Source organism: Notamacropus eugenii, chromosome 5 (genome assembly GCF_028372415.1).
Source record: "Notamacropus eugenii isolate mMacEug1 chromosome 5, mMacEug1.pri_v2, whole genome shotgun sequence".
Classification (NCBI taxonomy): domain Eukaryota; kingdom Metazoa; phylum Chordata; class Mammalia; order Diprotodontia; family Macropodidae; genus Notamacropus; species Notamacropus eugenii.
The window spans coordinates 133,157,552-133,184,935 of NC_092876.1; the positions used below are offsets into that span (position 1 = coordinate 133,157,552).

The following is a 27,384-nucleotide window of genomic DNA, read 5'->3' on the forward strand; positions in this document are numbered from 1 at the left end:
TTTAAGGTTTCTGTCTCCCCCGACCCCAGACAAAATAGTGTCCCCCACTGTTTCGCAGAACAAGAATGCACAAAAAGCTTTATCTCTTAGGCCTCTTCTAGCTATGAACACTATTATAATGCCTAAGCACTGGACATTATTTCCCAAACCCCCACTCCCACCCCTTCCTTCCTCTGGTATGTCCTGGGCCATGGAAATTTCCGTACTTTCTCTGTTCTAGCTACAGTTCTGCTGTTGTACTTATCACCCTGGAGACACAGATGGACTGGAGTTCTTTCCCTCTCCCTCTCTCTCTCCTTCTCTCCTTTTGCCTGTCCCTGTCCCTGTCCCTGTCCCTGTCCCTGTCCCTGTCCCTGTCCCTGTCCCTCTCCCTCACCCTCTCCCTCTCCCTCTCCCTCTCCCTCTCCCTCTCCCTCTCTCTCTCCCTCTCTCTCTCTCTCTCTCTCTCTCTCTCTCTCTCTCTCTCTCTCTCTCTGTCTCTCTCTCTCTCTCTCTGTCACACACACACACATACACACACACACACACGTCCCACAATGAACTGTACTAAGAGATCCAGGAATCCTGTTCCTTCCCCCTGTACAGCCATCTTCTCTTTCTCTTTCTCCTCCTCCCCCTCCCATTCTCCTCCTCCTCCTTCTCTCTCTCCTAGAGACAAGAAGACAGATGAGAGGGTGTCTTGATAATTCTACCACTCACTGCCAGGGGCTTTTGTCTGCCTCTTTCATAACATCTCTGTCTTTGACTCTCTTGGTCCATGTGTCTGTGTTGGGATCTTGGTTTCTCCAGCCTTTTGTCCTTATATCTTCCTCTGACTTTCTCTGCTGTGTTACCTCTACTTCAACCCCATCTCATCTTATGTCTGTCTGTCTCTATTTCTGCCTGTCTCTGTCTCTGTTTCCATGTTTGTGACTGTTTTGGTCTCTGTCTTTATCTCTGTCTCTCTGTCTCTATTTCTGTCTCTGTGTCTATCTTTGCATCTGTCTCTATTTCTGTCCTTGTCCCTATGTCTGTCTCTCTATTTCTGTCTGTGTCTGCCTCTATTTCTGTCCCTGTCTCTGCCTTTGTCTCTCTGATTTTGTCTCTCATGTATTCATTCTTTTCCATGTGTCTCTGTTTCTATCTCAATTTCTGGTTTTGTGTGTGTATATATTTCTGTGTGTCTGACCCTGTACTTCTGGCACTTGGGTTCTCTGTCCTTCCTTTGAGATACACCAGGAGGGTCCATTCTCTCCCTCAGACCAGGGACTCCTGGAAGACTTATGCCTGGAAGAGAGGGCGACAGATGGATGGACTCGCTTCTCATGGGCACAGCCTCACTACCCTGTAAAAATACAGACATACCCTTCAGTTCCTCTCAGCCCTTTCCACTGTGTCTAGGAGGTAAATGCTACATGTGTCTTAGCACTATGACGACCAGCGTCATGGCAACACAGCTGGGAGGGGAGCACATCCTCCCCCTCATCCTCTTCATCCTCACCATCCCCATTAGGAGCATCAACCAGCCCCACCCCCTAGCTCTTCACCCCCTGCCTTTCCTTGGAATAAGCAAGCCTGTAATAGTAGTCTGTCTCTGATTCTACAGCCCTTCCAACAGGTGTCCAGTGACCTAATCTTACCCCTTTTCTAATAACACTACTAATAATATCAGTAGCCCCAGACCTGTGCCTTATAGATAGTGCAAGGATTAGCATTCTCATTTTACATGTGAGGAAATTAAAGTCCAGAGAAGAAAATGAACTTGCCTGAGGTTATATAACATCAGTAGCAGATTTGGAATTTGAATCCAGGTCTTGACTCCCAGCAGAGGTCTCTTTCTCACCATCCCCTTTCTCCATACCACACTGTTTTTTCCATTAAAGCTACCAACACAAAGAAGGGAAATAATTACTCTTGCTTTTGTCTTGGTCAGGCATTATATCTCACTCAGAGATCCCACACTATATACTCCATCCAGAGATGCTTCTATGCTGGCTTTTCTTCCTTGAGCTCTCCAAAAGTTTATTTTCTCTTCATGGTACCCTTCCCCACCCCCAGCACCAGGACTCTGTGCAAGACAAAGCCCACCTCACCTAACTCTCCAGTCTACAGAACTGAATGTGGAACAGAATATCACAGCTAGAATGGTCCTTTAGAGAATATGGGACACACCATATATCAGAAATGGAAATACCTTCTGAATAAAGAACCTAAGGGCAACTAGGTGGTGCAGTGGATAGAGCACCAGCCCTGGAGTCAAGAGGCCCTGAGTTTAAATCTGGCCTCAGACCCCCACTGGCGGTATGACCCTGAGCAAGTCACTTAACCCCAATTGCCTCAACAGAAATATATAGAACACAGGATGTGAGAGCTGGAGTGGTCCTGAGAATATAAACATAGAATGATATAATGTTTAGCATGATATCACAGGGAAATGTCTGCGGCTGGTGGTGCAACTTTACATAGGACAAGCCCTGTCTTAGGTCTCCCTCCCCTCAGTATGGAGTTTAGTGGCCCCCTGTTCACTGTTCTCTGTGCTATTACACAAAATATCAAAAAAGTTGTAGCATTATCAACATCAAACCATCTCAGATTTCTGATTTAGAAGAAAAGAGCCTTTCATAAGCTTGTAGAGAAAACTCCCAGGGAGAAAACCCTTTCTACCAATGCAGATAAACCCCTGTTCTGTAACTTTATAGTCTGAGAGTTTCTTATGGGTGGGGTATGGAGGTGGAAAACTAAGAGGTTAAGTGACATGTTCAGGGTCACATAACCAAGTGTTGAACTCAGTTCCTTAGACCTCTATCTATTATACCTTGTCCCTCTTAATTTTATAGATGTAGATGCTGAATTTAGATGAGGTTAAATGATTTGTCCATGGTGTCAAAAGTTGGATTTGAACCTAGGGCCTCTGACTCTGAAACTGACTTCCTAGTCTCAGATTCTATGATTTGGTTTTCCCAAAATAAGTATTTGTATTGAAAGGGGAGGCTGGTGAGATCCGCTCTATAACCCAAAGGAATGGGTAACAGATCAAAAGGCTACTGGTGATCTTATGCCTGTCTGATAGAAAGATGTTCCGAGGCTTGTGGGAGAGGGGGCAAGAGGAGGTAGAGGTGGGTTTTCTTATAACTTCATCACTCCTACAGATAAGTCTATTCTTGGTTGTATACAAATTCAAATTCATCCAACATGTATTAAATGCCTATCCCTTGAGAAGTGTAAGCTCCTTGAGGGAAGAAGCTTTGATTTTTTTTTTGTCTCTGTAACACAGGCACTTGTCACAGTAAGTACCCTGGCATATAGTAGGAGCTTAGTAAATGTTGAATAGTTTATTGGCTATTACAGAATCATATATTAGGTTTTTAGAAAGATACAAAGTTTAGGAAAAAATCTAGTCCTTGATGTCATGGAGTTTAGAACCTATTAGAGGGATATGAAACATATATGGGTAATTGTGAGAAGTCAGCACTGTACTGTACAAACGAATGAACAAAAAGCATTTACCAAATGTTTACTATATTCCAGACACTGTGTTATCTGCTACAGTAACAAATATAAATAAATAAGGACCTGCCCTCAAGGAGTTCATATTCTAAAAGAAGGCTACATGTAAAAAGGAGCGAGGATGGGAAAGGAGTGGGAGTACCTATGAGGTGGAAGGTTTGTGGCAGTTAGGTGGTGCCATAGTGCACAGAGCACTGGATCAGGAATCAGGATGACTCATCTTCATGGGTTCAAATCCAGTCTCAGACACTTACTAGCTATGTGACCCTGGGCAAGTCACTGAACCCTATTTGTCTCAGTTTCCTCATCTGTAAAATGAGCTGAAGAAGGAAATGGCAAACCACTACAGTAAGAACAAAGTCAACATGACCATCATCATAGTTGCTCCTGATGAATGACCCTGACCCAGGATGAGACCCAGGGATCTATCGGCTTCCCCAATCCTTGTTAATCTATTCCTGTGCCCAAGGCTATCAGGAACAATCTGATTAACCTGGGAAGGAGTTTAGTGAATATTCACTGTCCTTTCCCAGGGCTACCTGAATTATCCCTCGCATTGTCTATAAATGAATATTTATTAATATGCCATAGGGAAACTAGGTGGTGCAATAGATAGAATGACCTGCCTGAAGTCAGAAAGACTAATCTTCCTAAGTTCAAATCTGTCCTCAGACACTCATTAACCATGTGACCCTGGGCAAGTCACTTAACTCTAGTTACCTCAGTTTTCTCATATGTAAAATGAGCTGGAGAAGAAAATGATAAACCATTCCAGGATCTTTGACAAGAAAACCCCAAATAGGGTCATGGAGAGTCAGACACAACTGGAAATGACTGAACACCAACAAAATGGTTTGAAAATGGCTGGAAAGTGAGGTGGCATTGGTTTGGTTCTTGGAAAAATTAGGTGAAAGCTCTATTGGAGCCTAAAATTCTAGGGACAGATTCTGTCTGTTCCACTGGGAGGAGGAGGAGGAGGAGAAAGAGGGGAAATGAGGTAGTTGGAATGAGCACTTGATTTGGAGTCAGAGAATTCTTAATTTTATTGATGAAAAAATTGAGGAAAGGGGAGAGAGAGAGAGAGAGAGAGGGAGGGAGGGAGGGAGAGAGAGACAGAGAGAGAGAAAGTGACTTTTTCAAGTTCAAATAGAATTATTGTGCCAGGCAGGACCAGAACCCAGCTCTCCTGGTTCTTAGGCCAGAGTTTTTCCCCCTTTACCAATATTGGGTGTGAAATTGCTCTAAGTCACTACACAGAAGAGAGGGGGTGTTTATTCCTGTCATTTCCTATCCTTCAGGCTCTTTCAGTCTTAAGAAAACCTTGTCTTTGTCAGCTCTGGGAAGCCTCATGGCCCCCCCCCCCCCCATCTTCCCTCTCTTCTTCCTTCTCTACCCTCCCTTCCCCCCACTGCTATTTTTAAGGAAATATGACAGGCATCTATGATAAGCTGGCAGCTGCCATAGCTGAGAAACCTGGGAGTGATGGTGCAGGTGCCAGAGGTAGGGAGGGAGAGAGTAGGGTCAGTAACCTCCACATCAGTCAGCTCCAGAAGGGAGCAAATAGAAGTTGTATGACCTCCCCCTCCCTTATGAGCCAGGGATGCTTTAGAGAAGATCCCTGGTCCAGTAGTGAGGCCAGACTAGATGCCCTCTGAGGACCCTGCCATCTTGGAGATTTTACTTGTCCATTATCCTCTGGGAAACCAGGCTGAAAATAAGAAAGGCTTTCTGACAATCAAAGCCTACATCCCACCACAGAATGGGCTGCCTTGGGAAGGTACTCCTGTCAATGAAGCATCCAAGCAGAAGCTGGAAATCCCCTTATCAGGGAGGTCATATAGGGTCCTTACACTGGAAGCCAGAGATGGAAACCTTTCAAGGTCCCATGAAGATCTGAAATTCTATCTATCTGATGGTATGAGGGACCAGGCTCAACATAAGAAAAGATCTTTTGACTGTTCCACAATGGAATGGATTACTTTGGTATATAGTGAGCCACCTTCCCTCCCCCACCTCCCCACCTCAGGAAAAGTATCTAAATAAAGAGTGATTGGCTCCTTCCCATCCTCATCAGGAAGATTACAGGTGGTACCCTTTCAGGGAAAAAGATCAGCTGGATGCCCTCTGAGAACCTTTCCAACTATAAGCATCTCTGCCTATGATTCAAATGGTTTAAGGCTCTGAGACTCTGTGCCTATGAAAGGGGCTGGTGGTGTGGGGAACAGAAAAATGAAGAGGGGATAGAGAACATGGGCATCACCACTTTGGTGGGGCCTCTTCCAGGGAGGTTTCTATAAGGAACGATCTAGTTTCTTTTGTGTTTTTCCTTTCTACTATGTCTCTATCTGGCTAGTTTTGTGTAGCTATCTACATAAAACATGCCAAGATCCTGCACTGATGAGCTTCACACCTCCTTTACTCACATCATCTTCCAGGGGCCCCAACTTCTTCTTGTTGCTAATCCAAGGGACATTTACTTTTAACCCCAGGGCTCCAGACTTTCATTATTTTCTCAACTTCTCTGACCCCAAAGGCTTCTGAGTGCCTTGGACCTTCCCAGTCCCTGAGCTCCAAGACTTGAAACATAATAGAGATGACTATTAATATAGAAAGCCAGAAATAACACACCAAGGGAAAGTCATTACAATACAATAACCAACATTTGTTTGCAGAACACTTTCCTCACATCTCTGTGAGGAAACCAGGGTCTATATGATTATCCTCATTTTAAGAATGAAGAAATACAATTTACCCATAGTCACACCATTAATGTCTGAAGGGGGATGTGTATTCAGATCTCTTCATTCCAAGTCTAGCACTTCATTCACTAGATCATAATGCCTCAGAGAAAGCTACCCAGTCCCAGATTGGATGGGCCTTCTGTAAACTACTAATTACTTCTAGGCTCAAGTTCCTTTAGGCTTGACCTAACAGGACCATTTTGACTCCCCCTATGCAGGAAATGGCCCCAGCCAAAGATAGTGTCTTCCTAGAGGGTCAAATTTAGGATTTGCTTAACTGAGATCTCCAGACCATTGGTTCATTTTTCCCATTTCAAGCTTACTATCTATCAGTGATTCAGGAGTGATGGCCTGGTAAGCCTATGGTATGGTTTCCCATATCTTCCCTTTTCATCTCTTGAATTCCTATCCACCTTGTCCAACACAAATGTCATCTTCACCAGAAAGCCTTCCCTGATGCCCTTGTGGGAGATGACTTTTCTGTTTGGACCTCAAAGACTACTTTGCCTGCCCCTCTCTGATGTGGGGATAAGGATAGGACTAGACTTGTGATTTCAATGATTTAGGAAATTCCTTGATGAGGAAACTCCCCCTACCAATGCAGATTGGCACCTTCTTTGTAACTTATAGTCAATACTGAAGTGTGAAGTGACTTGTCTAGAGGCACACAGCTACTGTATGTCATAGGTGGGACTTGAACCCATGTCATTCTGGTTTCAAGGTCTGTTCTTTATTTATTTCACCATGTTGCCTGTCCACAGTGTATGGTTTAGTTATCTCTGTATGTGTCTTCCCACTCCTGGATTGGGAACTCCAAGTGCAATTTGAATTGAATTGCTCACCCACTGTCTCAGGTCAGAAAAATGGACTCAGAAGTGGTTATTATGTGGTCTGCTTTTGCTTCCCCTTTCTGGTATGGATAATTTTGGGTAGAGGGGGCTAGACTTCACTGGGCTGGCCAGGTCCCAAAGGCCTGATGGAACAACTGGGTATGGTGAGAAGATGCCTGGATATGGATAGGTGTCTAAGGACCTGAGTTTGACCTGAGTCATGCTGTGATGACTCTGGACAAGTCTGAGCTTCAGTTGGCTCATCTTAAAACAAGGGCATTGGACTAGATAGTCTCTGAGGTGCCTTTCAGCTCTAAGACTTAGGCTATCTGGGTCTGTGAGAGGTGGCCAGTAGCCCAGGTCTCTTTTGATTCCAAGTCACTATAACACACAATTTCCTTAAAAAGTTTTAACTTTACTTTGCCCATGAATCATGGGGACAAAAGGCTCACTGTCTCTCCTGTCTAGGCTAGGAGAATAGCCATTACCCAGATCCCCAGGAAGAGTTCTAAGAAATCTCTCCACCTACAATCCTTTCCTAGCCTGGGGGCTTGGGGTGCTCTCCAGGGTTCTGAACCCTCCTTTGGCATTAATGTTCTGTAAATAACATGTTAGGCTTCAGATGCCACATGGTCAGCAGAGAAGGGGAGGATCTTGTTTACCTAACCACACTATTAGTCCTCTTTAAGGCAGGTTCCAGGCTTTATACATTCAATTAAGTTCAACACACATTCATTAGGAGACTATCTGTGCAAGGCAGATACAAAGACAGAGCACAGTCCCTGACCTCATGGAGTTTATCATCTTATAATAATATATACACAATATAAATGGATACACAAATAATTGAAATATAGTAGAGTTCAAGGGAGAAATTCAGACAAAATGATCTAAGAAAATTTGCAGAGAAAAAGCATGCTTTCTGCTGGGGAGAGAGCTATGGAGATCAGGAAAGATTTTCTGAAAAAGTAGCATTTGAATTTGACCTTAAAAGGAGAGAGAGATTTCAGCCAGCAGTTATATAAAGGGAGTAAACTCTAGCCAGGATTGAATATCTGTATGATTAAACAGAAGCAGGAAAGGACATGGATGAGAATAAAGAAATAATAGTTCAGTTTGCTTGGGATACAAAGCGAATGAATGTGGAATAGTATGAGAGAAAGCTTGAAGGATTGGAACTCATTTTTGGAGAGTCTTGAATGCCAGAGCTACAAGTTTATATATTAGTTTGAGAAATGACATAGAAGATTATTTTGGCAGTAATGTGAAGGATAGATTGGAATGGGGAAAGACTAGAGATAGGGAGGACAATTAGGAGGCATTCCTACAGTCTAGATAAGAGAACTTCTATGGTGATGGTGTAAGTAGAAAGTGGGAATGGATGGATGAACTATATTGTGGAGTTTGAATCAATAGGGTAAGGAAGAGGGAAGAGTGAAAAAGGATGCAGAGATACTTTTCTTGGATTATGGGGAAGATGGCAGTGCCATCAATAGAAATAGGGAAGTTGGGAGGCAGGATAAGCTTCACATGGAGGATGATGAGCTCAGTTTTGGACATGCAAAGTTTGAGATGCTAGGAAGATTTCCAGGCAAAGATATCCATCTAGCATTGAGTTACAGATCTAAATCTCAGGGCAGATTGGGTTTGGAAATGTATTTGGGCTTCATTGTAAAGAGGCTAGAGCTATGGAAGCCTTGGTGTGATGAATAAGGGAGAGAGTGTAGAGAAGAAAAGTCTTAAGGCAGAGTTTCGAGGGACACACATGAAGGAATAGAAAGACTACATCAAATCAATGGAAGAGATAGAAAAAGAGTTGAATGCAAGCTCCTTAAAGGAAGCAATTATTTCATCTTTGTCTTTGTAACCCCAATATCTATCATAACTCATTTCACATAGTAGGAATGTAGTAAGACAGGTACTAATCATTAAAATAACAGGGTAAAGTTCTCTGTGAGGTCAGAGAGACACAAGGACAGAAAGATTAGAGGACATTACAGGGGCAAAGGTACTGGAATGGAAGAGCACAGGGAGTGCCCAGAGAGCAGAGAGATGTTCAATTTGGCTGGAAGAGATATTTCAAGGAGGGGAATAATGAGACATAAGGTTGAAAAGGTAGGACAATTTCAGTTTGTAAAGCACTTTGAATATCAGTCAAAGGAGCCACAGTTGTACTTGCATGGGCAATAGGGAGCCATGGAAGGTCTCTAGGCAGAAGAGAAACATGAGCAAACCTATATATGAGGAAGGTAATCCCCATGGAATCAGGATCAAGAGTTTGAACTTTATTGGGCAGGTGAAGATGCTGAAATTGAACATGATGATAATAGTGATGATGAGGAGGACAGTAACAATTCATTTCTATAAAGTGCTTTAACGTTTGCAAAGCAATTCCCTCTCAGCAACTTACATGGTGAATAGTGTTGAGTATCATCATCACTATTGTGGAAGGAACATAGCTTCACTCTGAAAGCTGTTTAGGATTTGACAGTCATTGTATTGATGAGGTACAAGTCATTGCAAAGGGAACTGGTTTGGCCAGTGATACTAAATCTTCTTTTCCAAAGAGTTTGGAAAGTGTGGAAAAGTCTGCATTCAAATTACATAGTGTGTCCCAAAAGTCTTCATACACTTTTAAGTTTTAATAACATTAGAAATATAAATGCTAAAGATTTTTAAAAAAACAACATTTGAAAAGTCAATTATTTGAAATTTATTGATGTTTGTGATTACAATTCAACACTGCAACCATCTTATATGTCACTCTGGTCTTGTTAAAATTTTTTAAAAATTATTAAAAATTCACAAATATAAATGTAAAATTTTAATAGTCAAGCTTTCAAGTGTTATCTGTAAGTGTGTAGATGTTTCATGGCTAGAATTGAAACTTAAAATGTACTAAGACTTTTCGGACATGTTGTATAACATAAGGAAGGAAGGAAACAAACATTTATTTGCTGCCTATTATGTGCCAGGGACTATGCCAACCCCTTTATAAATATTATCTCATTTAATCCTCACAACTCTAAAAGATAAGTGCTATTATAATCCCCATTTTCTAGTTGAGGAAATTGAAGCAGAGGTAAAGTGACTTGCCTAGGGTCACACAGCTAGAAAGTGTCTAAGGCAGGATTTGAACCCAGGTCTTTCAGACTCCAGGCCAGGTGCTCTATTCAACTCTCCCACAGCTGATTATGATATGATATGATATAATATCATATTATATGGTATGATATGACATAATATAATTTATATAATATAATATGATACAACATATAATATAATATAATATATGACATTACATGACATGATATGATATACATATACAATACAATATAAGACAATACATTATAATGTAATATAATATAATACAAAGTAACATAATGTAATATAATATACAAGAAGAAAGAAATCAACTAGGAATGGTTGGACAGAAAAGGATGATACAATCAATATTTCACATAAGGCAAGATTTTTGACAAAAACACACTTTCTTAAGACACTTTGGTTATATATTTCAACACTGGCTGCTTACAGAGAAGGGGAACTAGAAGGTGCAATAACATATCTCATGAGGAAGCCTTAGTCATCTAATTTTTAAGCAGTCACAAATAGCTTTTCTCTTTCCTGACTCAAGGCCTGGACAAGAGAGTTGGAGGGTCTTACTTGCCTCTACACCATTTTACAGATGGAAAAATTAAGACTTCAGTGAAATGAAGTGGTTGCCCAAGATTCCCCACCCAGTAAATAACAAAGAGATCAGGAATAGGATGAGACTGGATTATGAAGGGCTTTGCACACTGAACTTGATTTAAAGGCAATAGGGACACATTTTGCCCAAAGGACTTGGACTCTGGTCTCCTCACTCAAAATGAAGCCTGCTTTATGGAATGTAGTCATAGAATATCTGAGCTAAAGCGGGCTTTAGGGCATCTAGCCCAACCCCTATCTGAATTATATCTGCTTTATAACCTTACCCAAGGTGGTCAACCAGCCTCTGCTTGAACCCTTTCAGAGATGGAGAGCTCACTATCACTAGAGTCAGTCCATTGCATTGTGTTTGTTTCTAGAGCACCTCTGGATTCAGACATCCCTGGCTCTGATTATGGTTTTTCAGTCCATTCCTGAATTCCTTCCTCAAATTAACTGTTTCTAATTAAGTTCCAATCTCAAGGACAATCACCAGAAAAAACCAAACATCTGACCCAGAATCATGCCCATGTATGGATTTCATCACAGTTCTGTCCTCTCAGTTTATTCCCAGTGACTGGGAAAAGCATGATAATAGTCATCAACATTCCTATTATTCCTTCTTTTGTTCCCCAAACAACCACCACACCAGACCCTGGGAGGACTTTTTTGGGGAGAGGGTGATGGGGAGGGATAAGTGATATAACTATATGCTAGTTACATTTGTTAGGAAGTCTGGACACCCCATTTAAGGAAGGATATTGATAAATTGAAAATCATATAGAGGAAGGCAGCTTGTACAGTGAAGGTCCTAAAGTCCACACTACATGGGAATCAGCAGAAGGAACTGAGTCATTTTGAAGAAGAGAAGCCTGGAGGTGGGGTATGATGACTGGCTTCAAATGTGAAAGGCTGTTCTCTGGGAAAGGGATTATTGGACTGTCCCAAAGAGGACAGCAGTAGGAATAATAGGTAAAAGTTGACCAAAAAAGTAAATTTGGGCTTGGTATAAGGAAAACTTTCTTATGATTAAGGCTGTTTCAAAGTGGAATGGGTTGCTCGAGGAGGTGGTAAGCTCCCCCTCCCTGGACAGCTTCAAGCAAAGGCAATGATCACCTTTTGGTTGTATTGTAGCTGTAATTGTTTTTTGGATAGGGGTCCAGCTAGAAATTTACTAGCTGTGTGATGCTCAGCAAGTTACTTAACCTTGTTTGCCTCAGTTTCCTCATCTGCAAATGAGCTAGAAAAGGAAATGGCAAACCAGTCCAACATCTTTGGTTAGAAAACTCCAAATGGAGTCATGGAGAGTCAGACATGACTGAAACAACCCCAAAATGTGGTGCCACTAGCACCACCACCCAAGGTCCTTTCTAGCTCTGTAATTTTATGAAGTCAGTTCTTCCTTATATTAAGCCCAAATACATCTGTCTGAGGTCTGTCCCTTATCCTCCAGGCTTATTTTGCCCTCTTGGATTTAGAAGAAGTATGCTTCCTCTCCCCTAAGAAAATCCTGGAGAAATTGGAAGATGATGGTGGCCCCTTGATGAAGAGGGAGATGACAGGTGGCAATGTTTCACATTGGGAACTCTGTATTATTCCCAGTGTCAGTTGCTGGGCTGTGGCTGTGAGAGTCGAGCAGGGCCAGAGCTCCCCAGGGGCCAAGGCCAGGTAATTGGCAGAACATTGATTCTGAGGCCACGGTGGGAACAGTCCCAATGCGGGCAAGAGGATGAATGAAGCAGAACTAATGATCTGGAACAGCTGTGACATTCCCATGCTGCCCAAGGCCCCAGCTGTAATCTTGACCTGAGAGGCTAGTGTGGGAGGGGAGGGGAGAGGAGTGAGGATCCTTGACTGGGCATTGTTTTTAAGGGGAGGGGGGAGGGGGCAGGAGACCTAGCTCTAGGTAGGAGGGAACCCTTACTTTGAGGGAGGGGGATGCATGGCCCCTATTCTCAGAAAGACCTAGGGCTTGAGGGGAGACCCAGTTAGACTGGAGTCCTAGGAGGCAAGGTTTCTCCATGCAAAGGAACAAGCAATGTTTCTTCTGTAGAATTAAAGATGGGGGAACACCACAGCTGTCTTCAAGTATTTGAAGGACTGTCATGGTGAAGAGGGATTAGACTTGTTCTGCTTGGCCCCAGAGGGCAGCAATGGATGGAAATGGCAAAGAAATGAATTTAAGCTTGATGTTAGGGAAAATGTCCTAATAATGAGAGCTGTTTAAAAATACAATGGAGGTAGTAGGTTCCTACTTACTAGAGGTCTTTATACAAAGGCCATGTGACATAGAGGGCCATATGTCATAAAAGGAATTCCTGCTCAGGTGAAGGAGGCAGTGTAGTACAGTGAGAAGAGCCCTCCCTCTGCAATCAGAAGATCCAGGTTCAAATCCTACCTCCTATACTTAATATTTACAGAATCGTAAGCAAATTGTTTAACCTCTTTGGAAAAGAAGGAAGGAAAGAAACAAACATTTATTAAGTGCCTACTATGTGCCCAGGCCTGTGCTGCATGCTTTGCAAATATCTCATTTGATCTTCATACACCTGATGCTATAATTATACCCATTTTATAGATGAGGAAACTGAAGCAGATAGAGATTTTGACTTGTCTAGGGTCATATGGCTGAGGCTAGATCAGTTTCCCCATTTGTAAAAGGAGAGGGTTGAACTATATGGGCTCTGGGGTCCCTTTCTGAAAGACTTTGAAATCCTGTCCAGACCCAGACCAGTCTAGAGAGGGGAGACTACAAAGTGACTCAGTAAGCGGGTTTGAGAAACTTCAGATATTTTCAAATTAATCCCTTATCGGAAGGTAGAGCAGAAGACTGACTTCAGTGCATCGTGGGGGACTGAAGTTGGATAGAAGGGGCTTTAGTAGCAAGAAAGGTTGTCAGACCCTGGAGGGGAGTGGGTAAGAGTAAAAAGCAAATCTGGGGCCAGAGACCACCCTGCTCAGAGGCAGAGATATGGACAAGATGAGTCCCCCAAACGATTCCTTCCAAGTCTATTTCTAGGTCATGGTGAGGGATGGCTTTATTTTCAGATAGTTCTTGTGCTCAGGGTATAACTTCTCTGTTCATTCCTCTCACTAACACCTTTCCAACTTTTCTATCGATTCCTCTACCTCCCCCTCTATCTCCCCCTGCATAGGAATGAAAGATTCCTGGGTTCTGGGGCAGGGGGGTGACACTAGGAGGAGAGATCCAGTGAATTTAGGACAAACTTTCACTTTGGGTCTTCCCCAGGGCTTGGGATGGGGGTGGGGGGTGAGTGGGCTGCTGGAGCAAGCAGGATGACTTACAGGGAAAGCGGTCCACCCAGCCTCAAATACCTCCAATAAAGTTCTATCTGGCCCTGGCTGGTCCTATTTAGCACAGCTCGTAATAGGATCTGGGAATATTCTCACATTTCATCTCAGTTTCAACAAGCCAAGAGGCAATAGTGCCCATCTTTTCCAAACCCCTCATTTTAGACAGAGGAAAGTTTAAGACCAGAAAGGAGGGAAGTGACAAAGCTTGACCAGAACCCAGATCGCTGTCTCCCAGTTCAGTGCTTGTTCCGCTATCCAGGGCTGACTCATCCAGTCTCCTGGTGGCACCAATTTAGAGGGCTCTCTGTCCCAATTCTCATTCTCCCCCAAAGGTGGTGGTGGTGGTGGTGGTGGTGGTGGTGGTGGTGGTGTGTGTGTGTGTGTGTGTGTGTGTGTGTGTGTGTGTGTGTGTGTGTGTGTGTGTGTGTGTGTATGTGTGCCTGTAACTCAGTAGGGATGAAAGGTATGATATTTGCATTATTACATAAGCCAGAAAAAAGGCAGATAGGAGAGGACTTTTCTAAGGTTGAGAGGCACTGGCCCCAGCTGTCCCTAATCTCAGAACTACTGGGACTCCAATCCACACCCTGATTCCACAAAACCCAGAAATCTGGCAGTCCTAGGGTTGAAGAAGGGACCTGGGGGTGATTCACTTTATTATTATAGCCTGGGGCAGTTCTGGGCAGCTTGGTGGTAAAATGGATGGAGAATTGGGCTTGGAATCAGGAAGATTCATCTTCATGAGTTCAAATCCAACCTTAGACACTTACTAGTGTGTGACCCTGGACAAGTCACTTTACTCAGTTGCCTCATCTGTAAAATGAGCTGGAGAAGGAAATGGCAAACCACTCCAGTATCTTTGCCAAGAAAACCACAAATGGGGTCATGGAGAGTTGGACACAGCTGAACAACAATAACAAGGAAGTTCTACTTTAGTCCCTCTCACTTGGCACTGCCAAGTGCTTTTTCTCTTTTCATTTCCTCCAATTCCCAGATCTTCCCTGTGTGACAAAACTGCTTTAGTGTTCCAAGGTGTGACTGGAAGGAATAAAACCCTTTCTTCCAAACCTCAGTCTGCATTTACAGAAACAAGATTCTGGGTTTTCGTACTGTACCCCTGACCTCTGCTCTGGTCAGACTGCATTGGGAGTTCAGTTCTGGGCCCCACATTTAAGAAAAGACATTAATAAGGTGGAGCTCATTTAGTGGGAAATCACCAGAATGGTAAGGGACTTGAAATCAAGTGCTGGGAGGATTCATTGTAAATACTGGGACTATTTAATTTGGACAAAAGAACTATCTTCAAGAGTTTGAAGAGCTACCATGTGGTAAAGGGATTAAGCTTCTTCTGATTGAATTTAGAGAGCAGAACCAGGGGTGAGACAGGCAGAGAGGTTGATTTACACTCAACATAAGGATAATTTTTGTTAACAGAACTTTCCCAAAGTCTTTTAGTTTTTTGGTTTTTTTTTTTTGTGTGTGTGTGCAATCGGGGTTTAAGTGACTCTACCAGGGTCACACAGTTAGCAAGTGTCAAATGTCTGAAGCCAAATTTGAATTCAGGTCCTCCTGACTCTGGGGCTAGCGCACTATTCACTGGGCCACCTAGCTGCCCCTTGCTCAAAGTCTTAATGGGCTGTTTGGAAGGCAGCGAGTTCTCCATTACTAAAGATCTGCTGTGGAGAGGATTCTTGATCAGGGATGGAGTTGGACTAGATAATAACAATAAATGTTATTTTTATAGGGCTTTAAGGTTTGCAAAAGACTTTAAATAGGATTGTATTCATTTGAGCTTCACAACACAGAGGTTTCATTATCACCCTCATTTTGTAGATAAGAAAACTCAAATTCAGAGAGATTTGCCCAAGGTTACACAACTAGTATCAAAGGTAAGATTTGAACTCATGTTTCTCCTGACTTCATATCCAGCAGTCTTTCTATTGTACCCTAAATACTATCTTCAGCTTGAGGACCTGTGATTTTATGAAGTCCATCTTTAGAACTCTTCCAACATAAACCCAGGCTTCCCCACTACCAGGTGAAGAGTCTCTGAGTCAGAGGGAAAGAATCCTTTTGGGTTGAGTATCCATTGTTAAGAGCTACAAAATTGGGGAGAAGAGAAATACAACAAAGCATATCCTTTTTCAACAACTCTGTGTGGGTGGGAGTGCAAGGATAATTACCCCCATTTCATAGAGATGAAAACTGAGGCCAAGAGACACGCAGTGACTTCATGGAATGTCTAACCTGGAAGAGACCTCAGAGGCTATCTAACCCAACCTGCACCTGAATAAAAATCCCCTTAATGATATCTTCAGTGGTTTAGTTCAACAAGAAATTGTACTAGGTGCCATTGATTTAGAGAGGAGAATGAAATAATGGTTTAAGGAGCTTACGTGCTACTGGATGGCATTCATTTTCTTTCTGAAGACTGCTAGCCCCCACCACATGTCCAGTATATAAAACCAAGAAGAGAAGAGGGACCTCCAAGGAGAGTGTGTAGGTATTCGTGTGTGTGTGTGTGTGTGTATCTGTCTGTGAATTCAGGTGTATCTGGGACTTGAGTCAAGGGTTCAACCCAGGATAAGGCCAATGATAGGGGACAGAGCTCACTATTGACCTGGGATATCTCTGTGGCTAGGTCTGGGGCTCAGGATGTTTCAATTCTATGAGACTGAGACAGAGACAGAACAAGACTGACATGGTGACTGAGAAAGGACAAAGAGATGCACATGAAGAGAAGAGGGTTGGACTGAGTAATTTCTAAGGTCCCCTCTAGCTTTGAAATTGTGGTTATGGAACAAGAAGACCGATGAGACAGGAGTGGAGAGGGGAGATTTGGGATCATGCAGTTGCAAGGTAGAAAATATTAGAATCAAAGAATCTCAGAGCTGGATAGGACCCCAGAGAACAGTTATTCCATCCTGTTGTTGTTCAGTCCTGTCTGACTCTTTGTGACCCCTTGGATCATAGCATAACAATACTGTCCATCGAGTTTTCTTGGCAAGAATACTAGAGTGGTGTGCCATTTCCTTCTCCAGTGGATTAGGGCAAATAGAGGTTAAGTGACTTGTTTTGTTTGAGGCCAGATTTGAACTCAGGTCTTCCTGGTTCCAGGGCTCTACCCTTTGAGCCACTAGCTGTTCCATCCTGTTCCTCAGCAGAAATCCCTATTAACCACAATGTTCAACAAGTAGATATTCTGCCTTCACTTAAAGATTTCCAGTGCCAGAAAACTCACCCAACTCTTGATTTAGTCCCTTCTGCATTTGGACAACTTTGATTATAAGGAAGTTTCCCCTTATTTTGGGCCTAAATTTGTGTCCCTGCCACCTCAGTGGCATTGATCCAAGTCACCAATCGTTGCACTTGCCCCACCTCCCAAGGGTCCCAAACAGCCCTCAGCTGATCCGTCCAATTGAAGCAGTACCTGCCTTTAGGGTATCTGCGTTTTGAAAGTGGAGTCTCTGAAACCGCAGGAAAGTCTACTGGAATGGGAAAGTGAAGATCCTTGGAGCACATTTGGAGCAGAGAGAAGCCTTCCTGTATGTACCACTTCCCCAGCATCCTTCTCTACTCTTGGCGTCATTCCCCACCCTCCCCCCCACCAGAAGAACATAGGTCAGCCAATTTGCTTGGCTACTTCTGAAAGGCTGCCAACCTCTGACTTACCCTGCCTGTGTTTTTGTGCCACAGTTATTGTTCTGTATGCCTGTGCCTCGTGAGGCTCCCTGAGAGGAGCCCAGCCCCCCTCCTAGGCCTGGGCTGCTGTAGACTCCACATGGTGAGGTGTGTGTGTGTGTGTGTGTGTGTGTGTGTGTGTGTGTGTGTGTGGTGTGTGTGTGTGGTTTTGTCCTCTTAGGCTGGCTCTCTCGGGATCCAGGCAAAGTCCCTGACTCCTTGTTTCCTATCATCATCATTCCCCCAGTTCCTAATCTCCCAATCTTCCCAGTTTGCCCAGCAGCCCTAGGACTCTACCATGGGGGAGTTTTCTAAGTGTCTATATCAGCTCTCTCTCTCTCTCCCCCCCCCCCCATCCTCTCTTCTCGCTCTGTCCTCCCTCTCTCCCTCCCTTTTTTCCTCCCTCCGCATTATCAGCCCTGCTCGGGCATCCGTCTCCTCGCTAAGCCGACTCCCCTCAGGGAGCAGAGCGGAGCAAGCAGCAGAGGAAGGAGGCCGAGGGAGCGCAGAGCAGCCAGCGAGCGAGCGCTGTCCGGGAGAGGCCGGGAGCAGAGGGCCACAGCGACCCGGGCCGGGAGGGGCTCGGGGAGCCCCCTCCTCTCCCTTCCCTTCCTCTCTTCTCTCCGGCAGCCTTCTCCTTCCCTCCTCTCCCCTCCCCTCCCCTCTCCAGCCCCGCCCCTGCCTTCCCCTCAGGGCCCCGCCCCTCCCCCCTGGGGCTGAGTGGCCCCGCCCGGGCCGGGCCGGGCGCCGGAGGATGAGGAGCGATGGGGCAGGCGTGCGGCCACTCCATCCTATGCCGGAGCCAGCAGTGCCCGGCGCGGCCCGGAGAGCCCGAGCCGTGAGTGTCCGCGGCCCGGGGCTGCACAGGGGTAGCCAGGGCGGGCAGCGGCGCGGGGAGCCACGAGTGTCGGGCCGGGCCGGGGGCGGGGGGAGGGGAGGGTCCGGGGATCCGGGGTGCGGGAGGTGGTCCGCATAGGGGGATCGGACCTGCAAGGGTCCGGGGTCCGAGCTGAGTCCAGAGTGGGTGTAGGGGGGTCCGCCGAGGGGGCGGAGGGCTGAACCAGGAGTGTTGGAGGGGCCAGGGGCCGAGCCCGGAGAGACGGGGGGGGCTCCTGATCCAGGAGTGTCAGCGGGGGTCCGCAGGGGTTCCCAGTCCTGGGGGATAGGGTGCGGGTTAAGCGGGAAGGAGAATGGGTCGGCAGAGAAGCCGAGGAGGCACGGGGCAGCAGGCAGCCTAGTGGGCTGGGGGACAGCGTGGCCCGGGGCCGGAGTGCAGGAGGGACAGCACTGGACAGGGACGTGGGCGCCCGTAGCCACTTTGGCCAACTTTCCTGGGTAGTCCTGGAGAAGGGGAGGGAGGAGGGCAGCGCGAAGATTCTGTCCCCTCCTCCTGGGGCCAGATAATCCCAAACCACGGAGAACTGTGAATCCTCCTTCCTGTGGACCATTCGCGGGGACTCGTAGGGTTTCGAAAGAGGGGGATCAGAGTAACCAGGCCGGGAGTGGGGGGCCTGGGTTAGCGGCTGGCTGGGAAGGGAAGGGGTGCAGGTTCAGGGCTGCCCCTTCAGGAGCTCTGGGTATCTCGGCCTTTCCTGGCGGATTCTTGATGGAGCCAAGTAGGGGGCTGGGGCTGGGGATGGGGGCGGGGTGGGGGTGGGGAGCCAGAAGAGCCCGGTGTGTGCACGTGGGTGCTCACGCACGTGTGTGAGGGGGCCGGGCACGTGCGGGGGGCTAGGAGCTAGAGAGGGAAAGCGAGGAGAGAGGGAGGAAGGCGGCGCCCCGCAGGTGGGATCTCAGCAGAGTCTGCCTGTGCCTGCGAGGGGGCTAGTGGGTGGCTGAGATCGAAGCTTGTGGTGGTGGGGGCGGCCACGTGTGAGCGAGGAGCCTGTTCCCGTGTGTAGGTGTGTGTGCCCAGGCTTCTTTGTGTGTGTGTGTGCGCGCGGGCAAGGCTGTGCATGCATGGTTTTATGATTTTGGGTGTCTGCATGTGTGACAGTTTGTCCGCATGCGACTGAGTTTGTAGATGGTGTGTAGACGTCTCTACGTGTGCACTGACCCCTCCGGGAAGGGAATGTACTCGTGCATCATTGTGTGTATGGACCTGTGCATCTATGTTGTTTGGGTCTGTGTATGAATTTGGGAGGGGAAGTTATTTCCGTAGGATTTCATGCTTGTCTCTGTGTGTATGAATGTATCTATGTAGACACAGAGACATGTACACACAATAGGTACATACGAGAAACTCACATGTCTGTGCACACCCATAATCCATAGACATATGCAGTCCTGCACATGGAGTGAATGATTGTCCCTTCACTTTGTTAGCTTGCTGGAGATCTCCTGACTGATGGAGGACCTTCCCTTCCCCAAGTACATCCCCAACTCCCACTCCCCACACCCACTATAGGAGTAAGAGACACATCCTAGAATGTATACTGTTAGAACCAAGACAGACCTTAGAGATCACCTCATTCAGTCTTCTCAGTTTTACAGATGGCGAAACTGAGGACAGGCCAGAGGAAGGGATTGGTCTAAGATCATAGAGCAAGTCAGAGATAGTTAGACCAGATATCCTTATACCTACTTAATGGTACAAAAAACACACATATGAATGTGTGCATATTTTATATATACACACACACATTACCAACCCAAGTAAGATGAGTATCTCATCTATGGAAGCGGGGAGGGGTGTGGAGCATTATATGCGTAGAAGAAGAGATGTCTCTCCATAAATTAGGAACTCTCCAGCAATGCCCTTTCTGGGTCTTAACAGACTGGATAACTTCTTTGTATGACTATCTGTGTGTGAATTAGAGGTTTTTATGTAGACATAGCTAGCATTTCTATCGCTAGCATTTTTACAGTGTTTTAGGGTTTGTGAAGCACTTCACGTATTAACTCTTTTGATCACAGACAAGTGAATTTGTCTGAATAAATGTGTACGTATGTGCGTATGTGTGTCTCTGGGGCTGTATGTGTCTGTGTGTATGAATGCATATCTTTATATCTGAAGTGTCTTGTTTCTCAGAGGTAAGATGTCCCTTTAGCTGATTTTGGGCAAAACTTTTAAGTCCATTGGAGCTCCCAGATCCTGTTTTCTGTCTGTATGGGGGAGTGGGTGGCTGGGGAACCTGAGGCCTCCAGGTCACATGGGGCCTTCTAGGTCTTTGGGTGTGGCCTTTTGACTGAGTCCAAGTTTTTGCAGAACAAATCCTTTTATTGAGGGGATTATATTCTGTGAAGTTTGGATTCCATCAAAGGGCCACACTTGAGGATCTAGCAGGTCACATGTGGCCTGGAGGCCTCAGGTTTCCTACCCCTGGTATCTTGCCTTTCTGGATGCCTTCCATTCTTTGGTAACCATGTGCCCATCTCCCCACAGTAGACACACTCAGTGTGGGCATACTAGGAAGTATACTGGAAAAGGATCATGGATTTTGAATTCTAGTATTACACTTTGTGCCCTCTTGAGCTACTTTAATTCTCTGGGGCTCAGTTTGCTTATCTGCAAAATGAGGTGAGTGGATTAGATGACCTGTAAAGTCTATTCCAATTCTAAGTGCTATGGACCTTTCAGAATGTGGTGGACCAAGGAAAGTGCTTAACCAAGGCCGGACAGACTCTAATGGAGACTTGGGAGGGCATGGAGGTGGGGTGGGGATGTAAGGAATAGTTTGGCCTGGAGGCCTGCTTATCCTCTCCTTTACCACCTCCCAGGGCAATACCACATTCTCTGAGAAGTTCTCCTGGATCCCGGTGAAGAGGAAAAGTCTCTGGACTTGGACTCAGGAAGCCTGGTTTTTTAGGCTTGGTCCTGCCTCTCACTCATCATGACTTTAGCCAAGCCATTTTTCCTCTCTTGGCTTTTTCATGTTTTTTTCATGAGGGAAGTGGACTCCATGATCTCCATAGCTCTCTCAACTTTGATAGTCTGTTACTTGATTAATGATACTTATAGCCAGCATTTATACAGGGCTTTAAGGTGTGCAAAGCCTTACAAATACCACACTTTGTCCTCACAACCATCCTAGTAGGTAGGTGCTGTTATAATCCCCATTTTACAGTGAGGAGACTGAGGCAGACCGAGATTAAATGATCTGCCCAGGGTCATGCAGATAGTGTCTGAGGTTGGATTTGGACTCAGGTCTTCCTGTCTCTAGGTTCAGTGCTTTTTCTAATGTACCGCTCGTCTACCTATGATTCCTTCCCCGAGGTAACAGTCTGTGTTCTAAAGTCCCTTCTAGATCTATGGGTTTTTTAAATTAATAATTGTATATGTTCTCTCCACCTCCCATCCCCCACCTAATTTTGTTATGTTACCCATTTTCTGGACCGTCCCTTAAAGGCATATTGAAAGAGGACAGGTGTGTGTGCATAAAATTACTTAGGAGAAGCTATAGAGGAAGATAAAAATATCTTCAAGGAAATGGAATTTCCCCATTGATGGAGGGGGCATGGAATCAGTGGCCCCTTTTGAGCAGGAAAAACTTTGGGAAGATAGGATAGATAGGATTTGAAGTAGCAGGGTGGATCAGGAAGAGCATTCCAGGAAAAGGGGGCAGTGTGAGCAAAGCAGTAAAGAAATGACTGTACGATAGGGGTTGGAAGGGAAGGGGCTGGGGGCTGGAGCAGTGAGATTTGACTTGAGAGGTAAGCTAGGAGCAGACCATGGAGAGCCTGAATGAAATCTGAAATCCTTGGGGGTATGGGGAGCCATAAGAAGTTGCTGAGGGGACATGTTCCAGTCTGGGCTGAAGCAAAGTGACTGCGTCCCTTTGTGTAGGAGGAATGGGAGGAGAGAGACTGAAGGCAGAGAGGCTGGTAGGGAAGGTTTGTTGTAGTGATCTGGGCAGGAGAATGAGTGTTTTCATCCTGGACCTTGCAGATGGAGAGAGGTAGAAAGTGAATATAGAGACATTGGGTAGGGAGAAGGAACGGAATTGGGGGTTAATTAGATGTGGGGCAGGAGAGACAAGTCAGGGAAGAAGCCCAGGTCCATATGCTAAGAGGACAAGGACAGCAGGCAGGTTTCCCACTGAAAGGGGAGTCAGTTGGAGAAGCAGCTGACTTTGGAGTGGGGGACACAGTTGGTGTTCAGGGCCAGAGAGATGTTCAGGATAAGGCAAAGGGCTGACTTGTTTCCCCACTCAGGCTGGGGCACTTCCTGTAGACAAAAGCAAATGTTTTCTGAGAGTAGGTAGTGAGCTCCCCTCCTTGGAGCCCTTCACTCCTTTGGGATAAGTGTATAAGGGTGATGTCTCCTCTCTTTCACGCACTTCCCTCTCTCCACCCCTCTACTTCAGTCCAGGGCTGGGCCCCTTGCTGATAGGCATTGAGGCATCTCCCTAGGATGGGGGTGCAGCAAGGAGTGTCACAATAATATCGGCTTCCCTCTCCTGTACCGGCACCACAAAGGTTACACACCCCCTCCTCCTACATCCTTCCCCTCCCCACCCCTCTGCTAGCCCCTCTCTGCCCCTCTTCCTTCCTTCCCACTCCCTGTCTGAGTCCCCGTGGGCCTGCTGATGGCTTGGCTGGGCTGTGGCCAGGCTGGGGTGGGGGGGAGGCAGGGATAGGAGGAAAGAAGGGACAAGAAGCTCTCAGCTAAATCCCTCCCCTCATTAATGGCCTGGGGACTTTCCCCCTCAACCCCCCCTCTTCCTCTTTACTTCAATCAATTACTGGGTTTCATCTGGGTGTCCCCACCACCTAGATGTGACTTCACGCCCTTGTCTCTGCTTTTCCCTCCCTCCTTTGCTTTTTGCCTGTCCAACTCATGTATTTTCAGGCCCTGCCTTAAGTCCTACTTCCTCCAGGAAGCCTGCCCTGACCTCCCTGCCCAAGGTTGAACTTCTCAGTTCCTTTAGAGGAGACAGCCAGGAGACCTGTCTTCCATTTCAGGCTCTGTCTGACTTGCTCTGTGATCTTAGTTATGTCCCTCTGCACCTCAGTTTCCCTTTTTTATCAGTAAAGCATTTACAAAATACACAAAAAGAAACAAAAGAGTAGGAGACTTAAATATATTATTACCCTGTTAATATCATATATACATGCATAACACAATACAATATTATATATGTGTTTTTTATATATATATATATATATATATATATATATATATATATATACTTAAAAGCAAATTGCATGTAAAAAATTCATAGTTTCTTTTATAAACTTCTTGGTCTTTTTCTGTTTTTTGAGATGTTTGTGTTTGTTGATGATTAAGTTTGTAATAAAAAAGGAAGTTTAATAAAAAATGGAAAAGAAATAGAAAAAAATAAAGGATCCAGATTAGAAGATTTCCAAAGGTCCTTTCAACCCTAAATCCTATGATCCTAAATTTCCTCTTTTCTTGAGGCCCACTCATCTGTCAGTGTGAGTCCTTCACAAGTCTGGGTCTTCTCAGCCCTTGGTTTCTCAGCCTGGGAATCCCCTAAGGGCCAGACCCCCTTTTCCTCCTGTTCACTCCCCTCTCCCTCACAACCCTCCCTGGGCTTTGTATACTTTTTCATCCTTATTGATGTCTGGAGGGCTTGGTCCACAGGTAGCTCTTGAAGCTTCGATTTTTAGAGAAAGCATTGTCCCCAGGACAATCCTTACCTTAGGATCCTCTACCCAGATTGAAGGCAGAAAGTGAGGTAGGGCTCACTTTGGGGATTTTTAAGCACATAATTATCTAATTCCCATCCCTTGGTTGTTTTTCTATTACAAAGGACAGCTCTTGTAAGCACAATATCAATACAGGCGATTGGGGACAGTGAAGAGGAGAAGACCCAGACTTTGAACTCAGACCCTTTGACTCCTAACTCAGTCTTCTTTCTTCTGTCCCATGCTTCTGGAGTCATTAGGGAGATATCATCGGATTGGAGAGGTGGAAGGGAACTTAGAAGTCATTGAGTCTAAACCCTTCATTTTATAGAGTTTCCCTCTATATGAGGGAAATGAGACATAGAGATTAAGTGATTTTGCTCATGGTTACCCAGTTAGTAAATGTCTGAACTGGGATTCAAATCCAGGCCTCCCTGAGTCCAAGGTGATTGCTGTATCCAGCAGTCCCTGCTGTCTCTCAGTGCTGAAGAGAGTAGTCTCAGGGTCTCCAGTGGCAGTCTAAGGCATCACATTCAGCTCTGCCCCTTACCATTTCTGTGTTCCCAGAAGCCACTCATCTTCACTGAGCCTCAGTTTCCTCAACTGTAAAAGGAGGTTGAACTAGACAATCCTTAAGATTCCTTTCAGCTCTAGATTCTATAATCCTAAATTGAAGGAAAAGAAAGAATATAGAAAGGGGAGGTAGGGAGCCAAATTTCAGGACAGATGGGTTGGTAGGTGGTATGGTGGATAGAGCACCAGGCCTGGAGTCAGGAAGACCTGTGATCAAATCCAGCCTCAGACTCTTACTAGCTAGCTGTGTGACCCTGAACAAGTCACTCAGTTTGCTCGTCTGTAAAATGAGCTGGAGATGGAAATGGAGAACCACTCCAGTATCTTTGCCAAGAAAACCCCAAATAGGGTCATGAAGCATCAGACATGACTAACCAACAGCAAAAGAGGTTGGGAATGTAACCTAATGTGGCAAGGGTAGTTACTGGTCTCCTTCTGGCCACAACTGAGGAGGCTGATGTTTCATTTTCTTCCTTTCCTTTACATCCCTCCCCTCCCCCCCCAAAAAAAGGAGCTTTGGGAGGGATTATTAATTAATCACCTTTATTCAACAAACATTAGGCATCAGCTGTGTACACAATCCTGTGCTTGGTGTCGGGGAGGGTAAAGATAGAAAAATTAAATAGAAATGACTTTTAAATGACAAATCAGTCAGCAAGAATTCCCTGTGTCTACTTAGTGCCAGGCACTGTGCGTACAGAGACAACGAATAAAACAGCTCCTACTCTTGGACCATGGGTGTAGAACTGGAAGGGACTCCAAAGGGACTCTAGATCTCTAGAAACTGAGGCTCAGGAGTTGAACTGACTTGCTTAAGGTGCCATAGGTAGTGATTGGTAGTGCCAGAGCTTGAACCTGTGTGGTCTGATTCCAAATCTAACAGTTTTCATTGTGCCCTGCACTCTTTCCTGAACATTTTCCAAGCAATGGACATGATCTCCTTTGATCCCCACCATGACACCAGGAGGGAATGCAGCCTGGTGCATGCGCTGGGCAGTGCTGACTTGAGTCTGAGTACCTCAGTTCTAATTCCACCTCTGATGCTGCCTACCTGTGGGACTTGGCACAAATCATGTGACCTCCCTCGGCCTCGGTTTGTAAAGTGAATGACTTGTGCTAGATAGATGGCCTTGGACATCTCTTCCAGCACTGTCTCTATGCTCTTATGTTCTTTGCACAAAGGATTGCTTTTGAAAATACAGGGGAACAAGGCAATGCCAGAGGACCCATGATGAAAAATGCTATCTACCTCCAGAGAGAGAACTGATAAACTCTGAATGCAGATTGAAGCATGCTTTTTATACTTTATTTTTCTTACTTTTTTTAGTGTTTCCTTTGCAACATGGCTAATACGGAAATATGTTTTGCATAACTTCACATGTATAACTGATATATTGCTTATCAAGAGGTGAGGGAAGGGCAGGAGGCGGGAGCCAATTTGGAACTCAAATTTTAAAACAATAAATGTTAATTTTTTTACATGTAATTGGGAAATATTTAACAAAATAAAGAAAAATATATTTAAAAAAGAAAATACACTGAGGATTAGGTCATTAATCAAGGTAGATTTTTTTTAACCTCCTGAGAAAGGTTGAGGCTTGCCCTGGGTCATACCATGAGTATCTAAGGCAGGATTCACATTCAAGTTGTCTTGGCCTCAAGTTCAGCATCCTCCTTCATGAGGCATCATCTCTACCTGCCCTCATGCTGCTTACAGTTTAATAGGGGGTGATCTACACAGAGATAACTTTTTAAGTTAAATTTTATTTTTTTCAAGTTATAAGCATTTTTTCCTCCCTCTTCCCCCATTTATTTTTTCTCCTCCCCATAAAAAAGAAAAAAACCCACAACCCTTTCAACAAATATGGATAGTTGAGTAAATCAAATTCCCCCATTAGCCTTATCCAAAACTGTGTGTCTCCTGCATATTTAGCACATACGTAGCTTCATTGTTGGTTCGCTGGAATCATCCTGGCTGGTCTTTGTTCTGAGCTGAGTTCTTAAATCTTGCAAAGTTTTATACAGCGCTACATGAATCCGAGATGTGGGAACACTGGGAACATTTCTGGGAAATGAAATTACTTGCTTAAGGTCATATGGCCAGTAAACAGCAGAACTAGAATTTGGAACTGGGTGTCCCAGGGAGCTCTCCCAATTCTTTTTGTAGCTGTGCACCAGGAAGCACTTCCTGACTGTAACAATGGGCCCAAGGTGGGGCGGAATCTCTTCAAGTTTGTCTTGGAGGGCCGGAGGAGGACGTCAGCATCAAAGGAGAGGTTTTAATTCAGATTATTTCCTATAGCTCCTCATCTGGATCTCTCATTTGCCCTCAGGCAACTGTTTGATGTACTCAAGCACCTATCTGTTCTCTTCCCAGCCTAGTTCAAAGTAAGAGTCCAGAGGGAAGGGTCACTGCCTTCCTGGAGTTTATAGTTTAATAGGAGAATATAACATGGACACAATCACTGGTTAAAAAA

At 45.1% G+C, this 27,384-nt stretch overlaps 1 protein-coding gene across 1 annotated transcript in view; it reads left to right on the plus strand.

Annotated features, from left to right (window-relative positions):
* The first annotated feature begins 18,450 nt into the window (after positions 1-18,450).
* Positions 18,451-27,384, plus strand: part of PDE2A (phosphodiesterase 2A) — a 165,367-nt gene continuing 156,433 nt past the window's right edge. Inside the window, exon 1 of the mRNA XM_072610959.1 lies at positions 18,451-18,581. Coding sequence (XP_072467060.1) covers positions 18,508-18,581 — 74 coding nt within the window. The 5' untranslated portion in view covers positions 18,451-18,507. The remainder of the gene's footprint in view (positions 18,582-27,384) is intronic.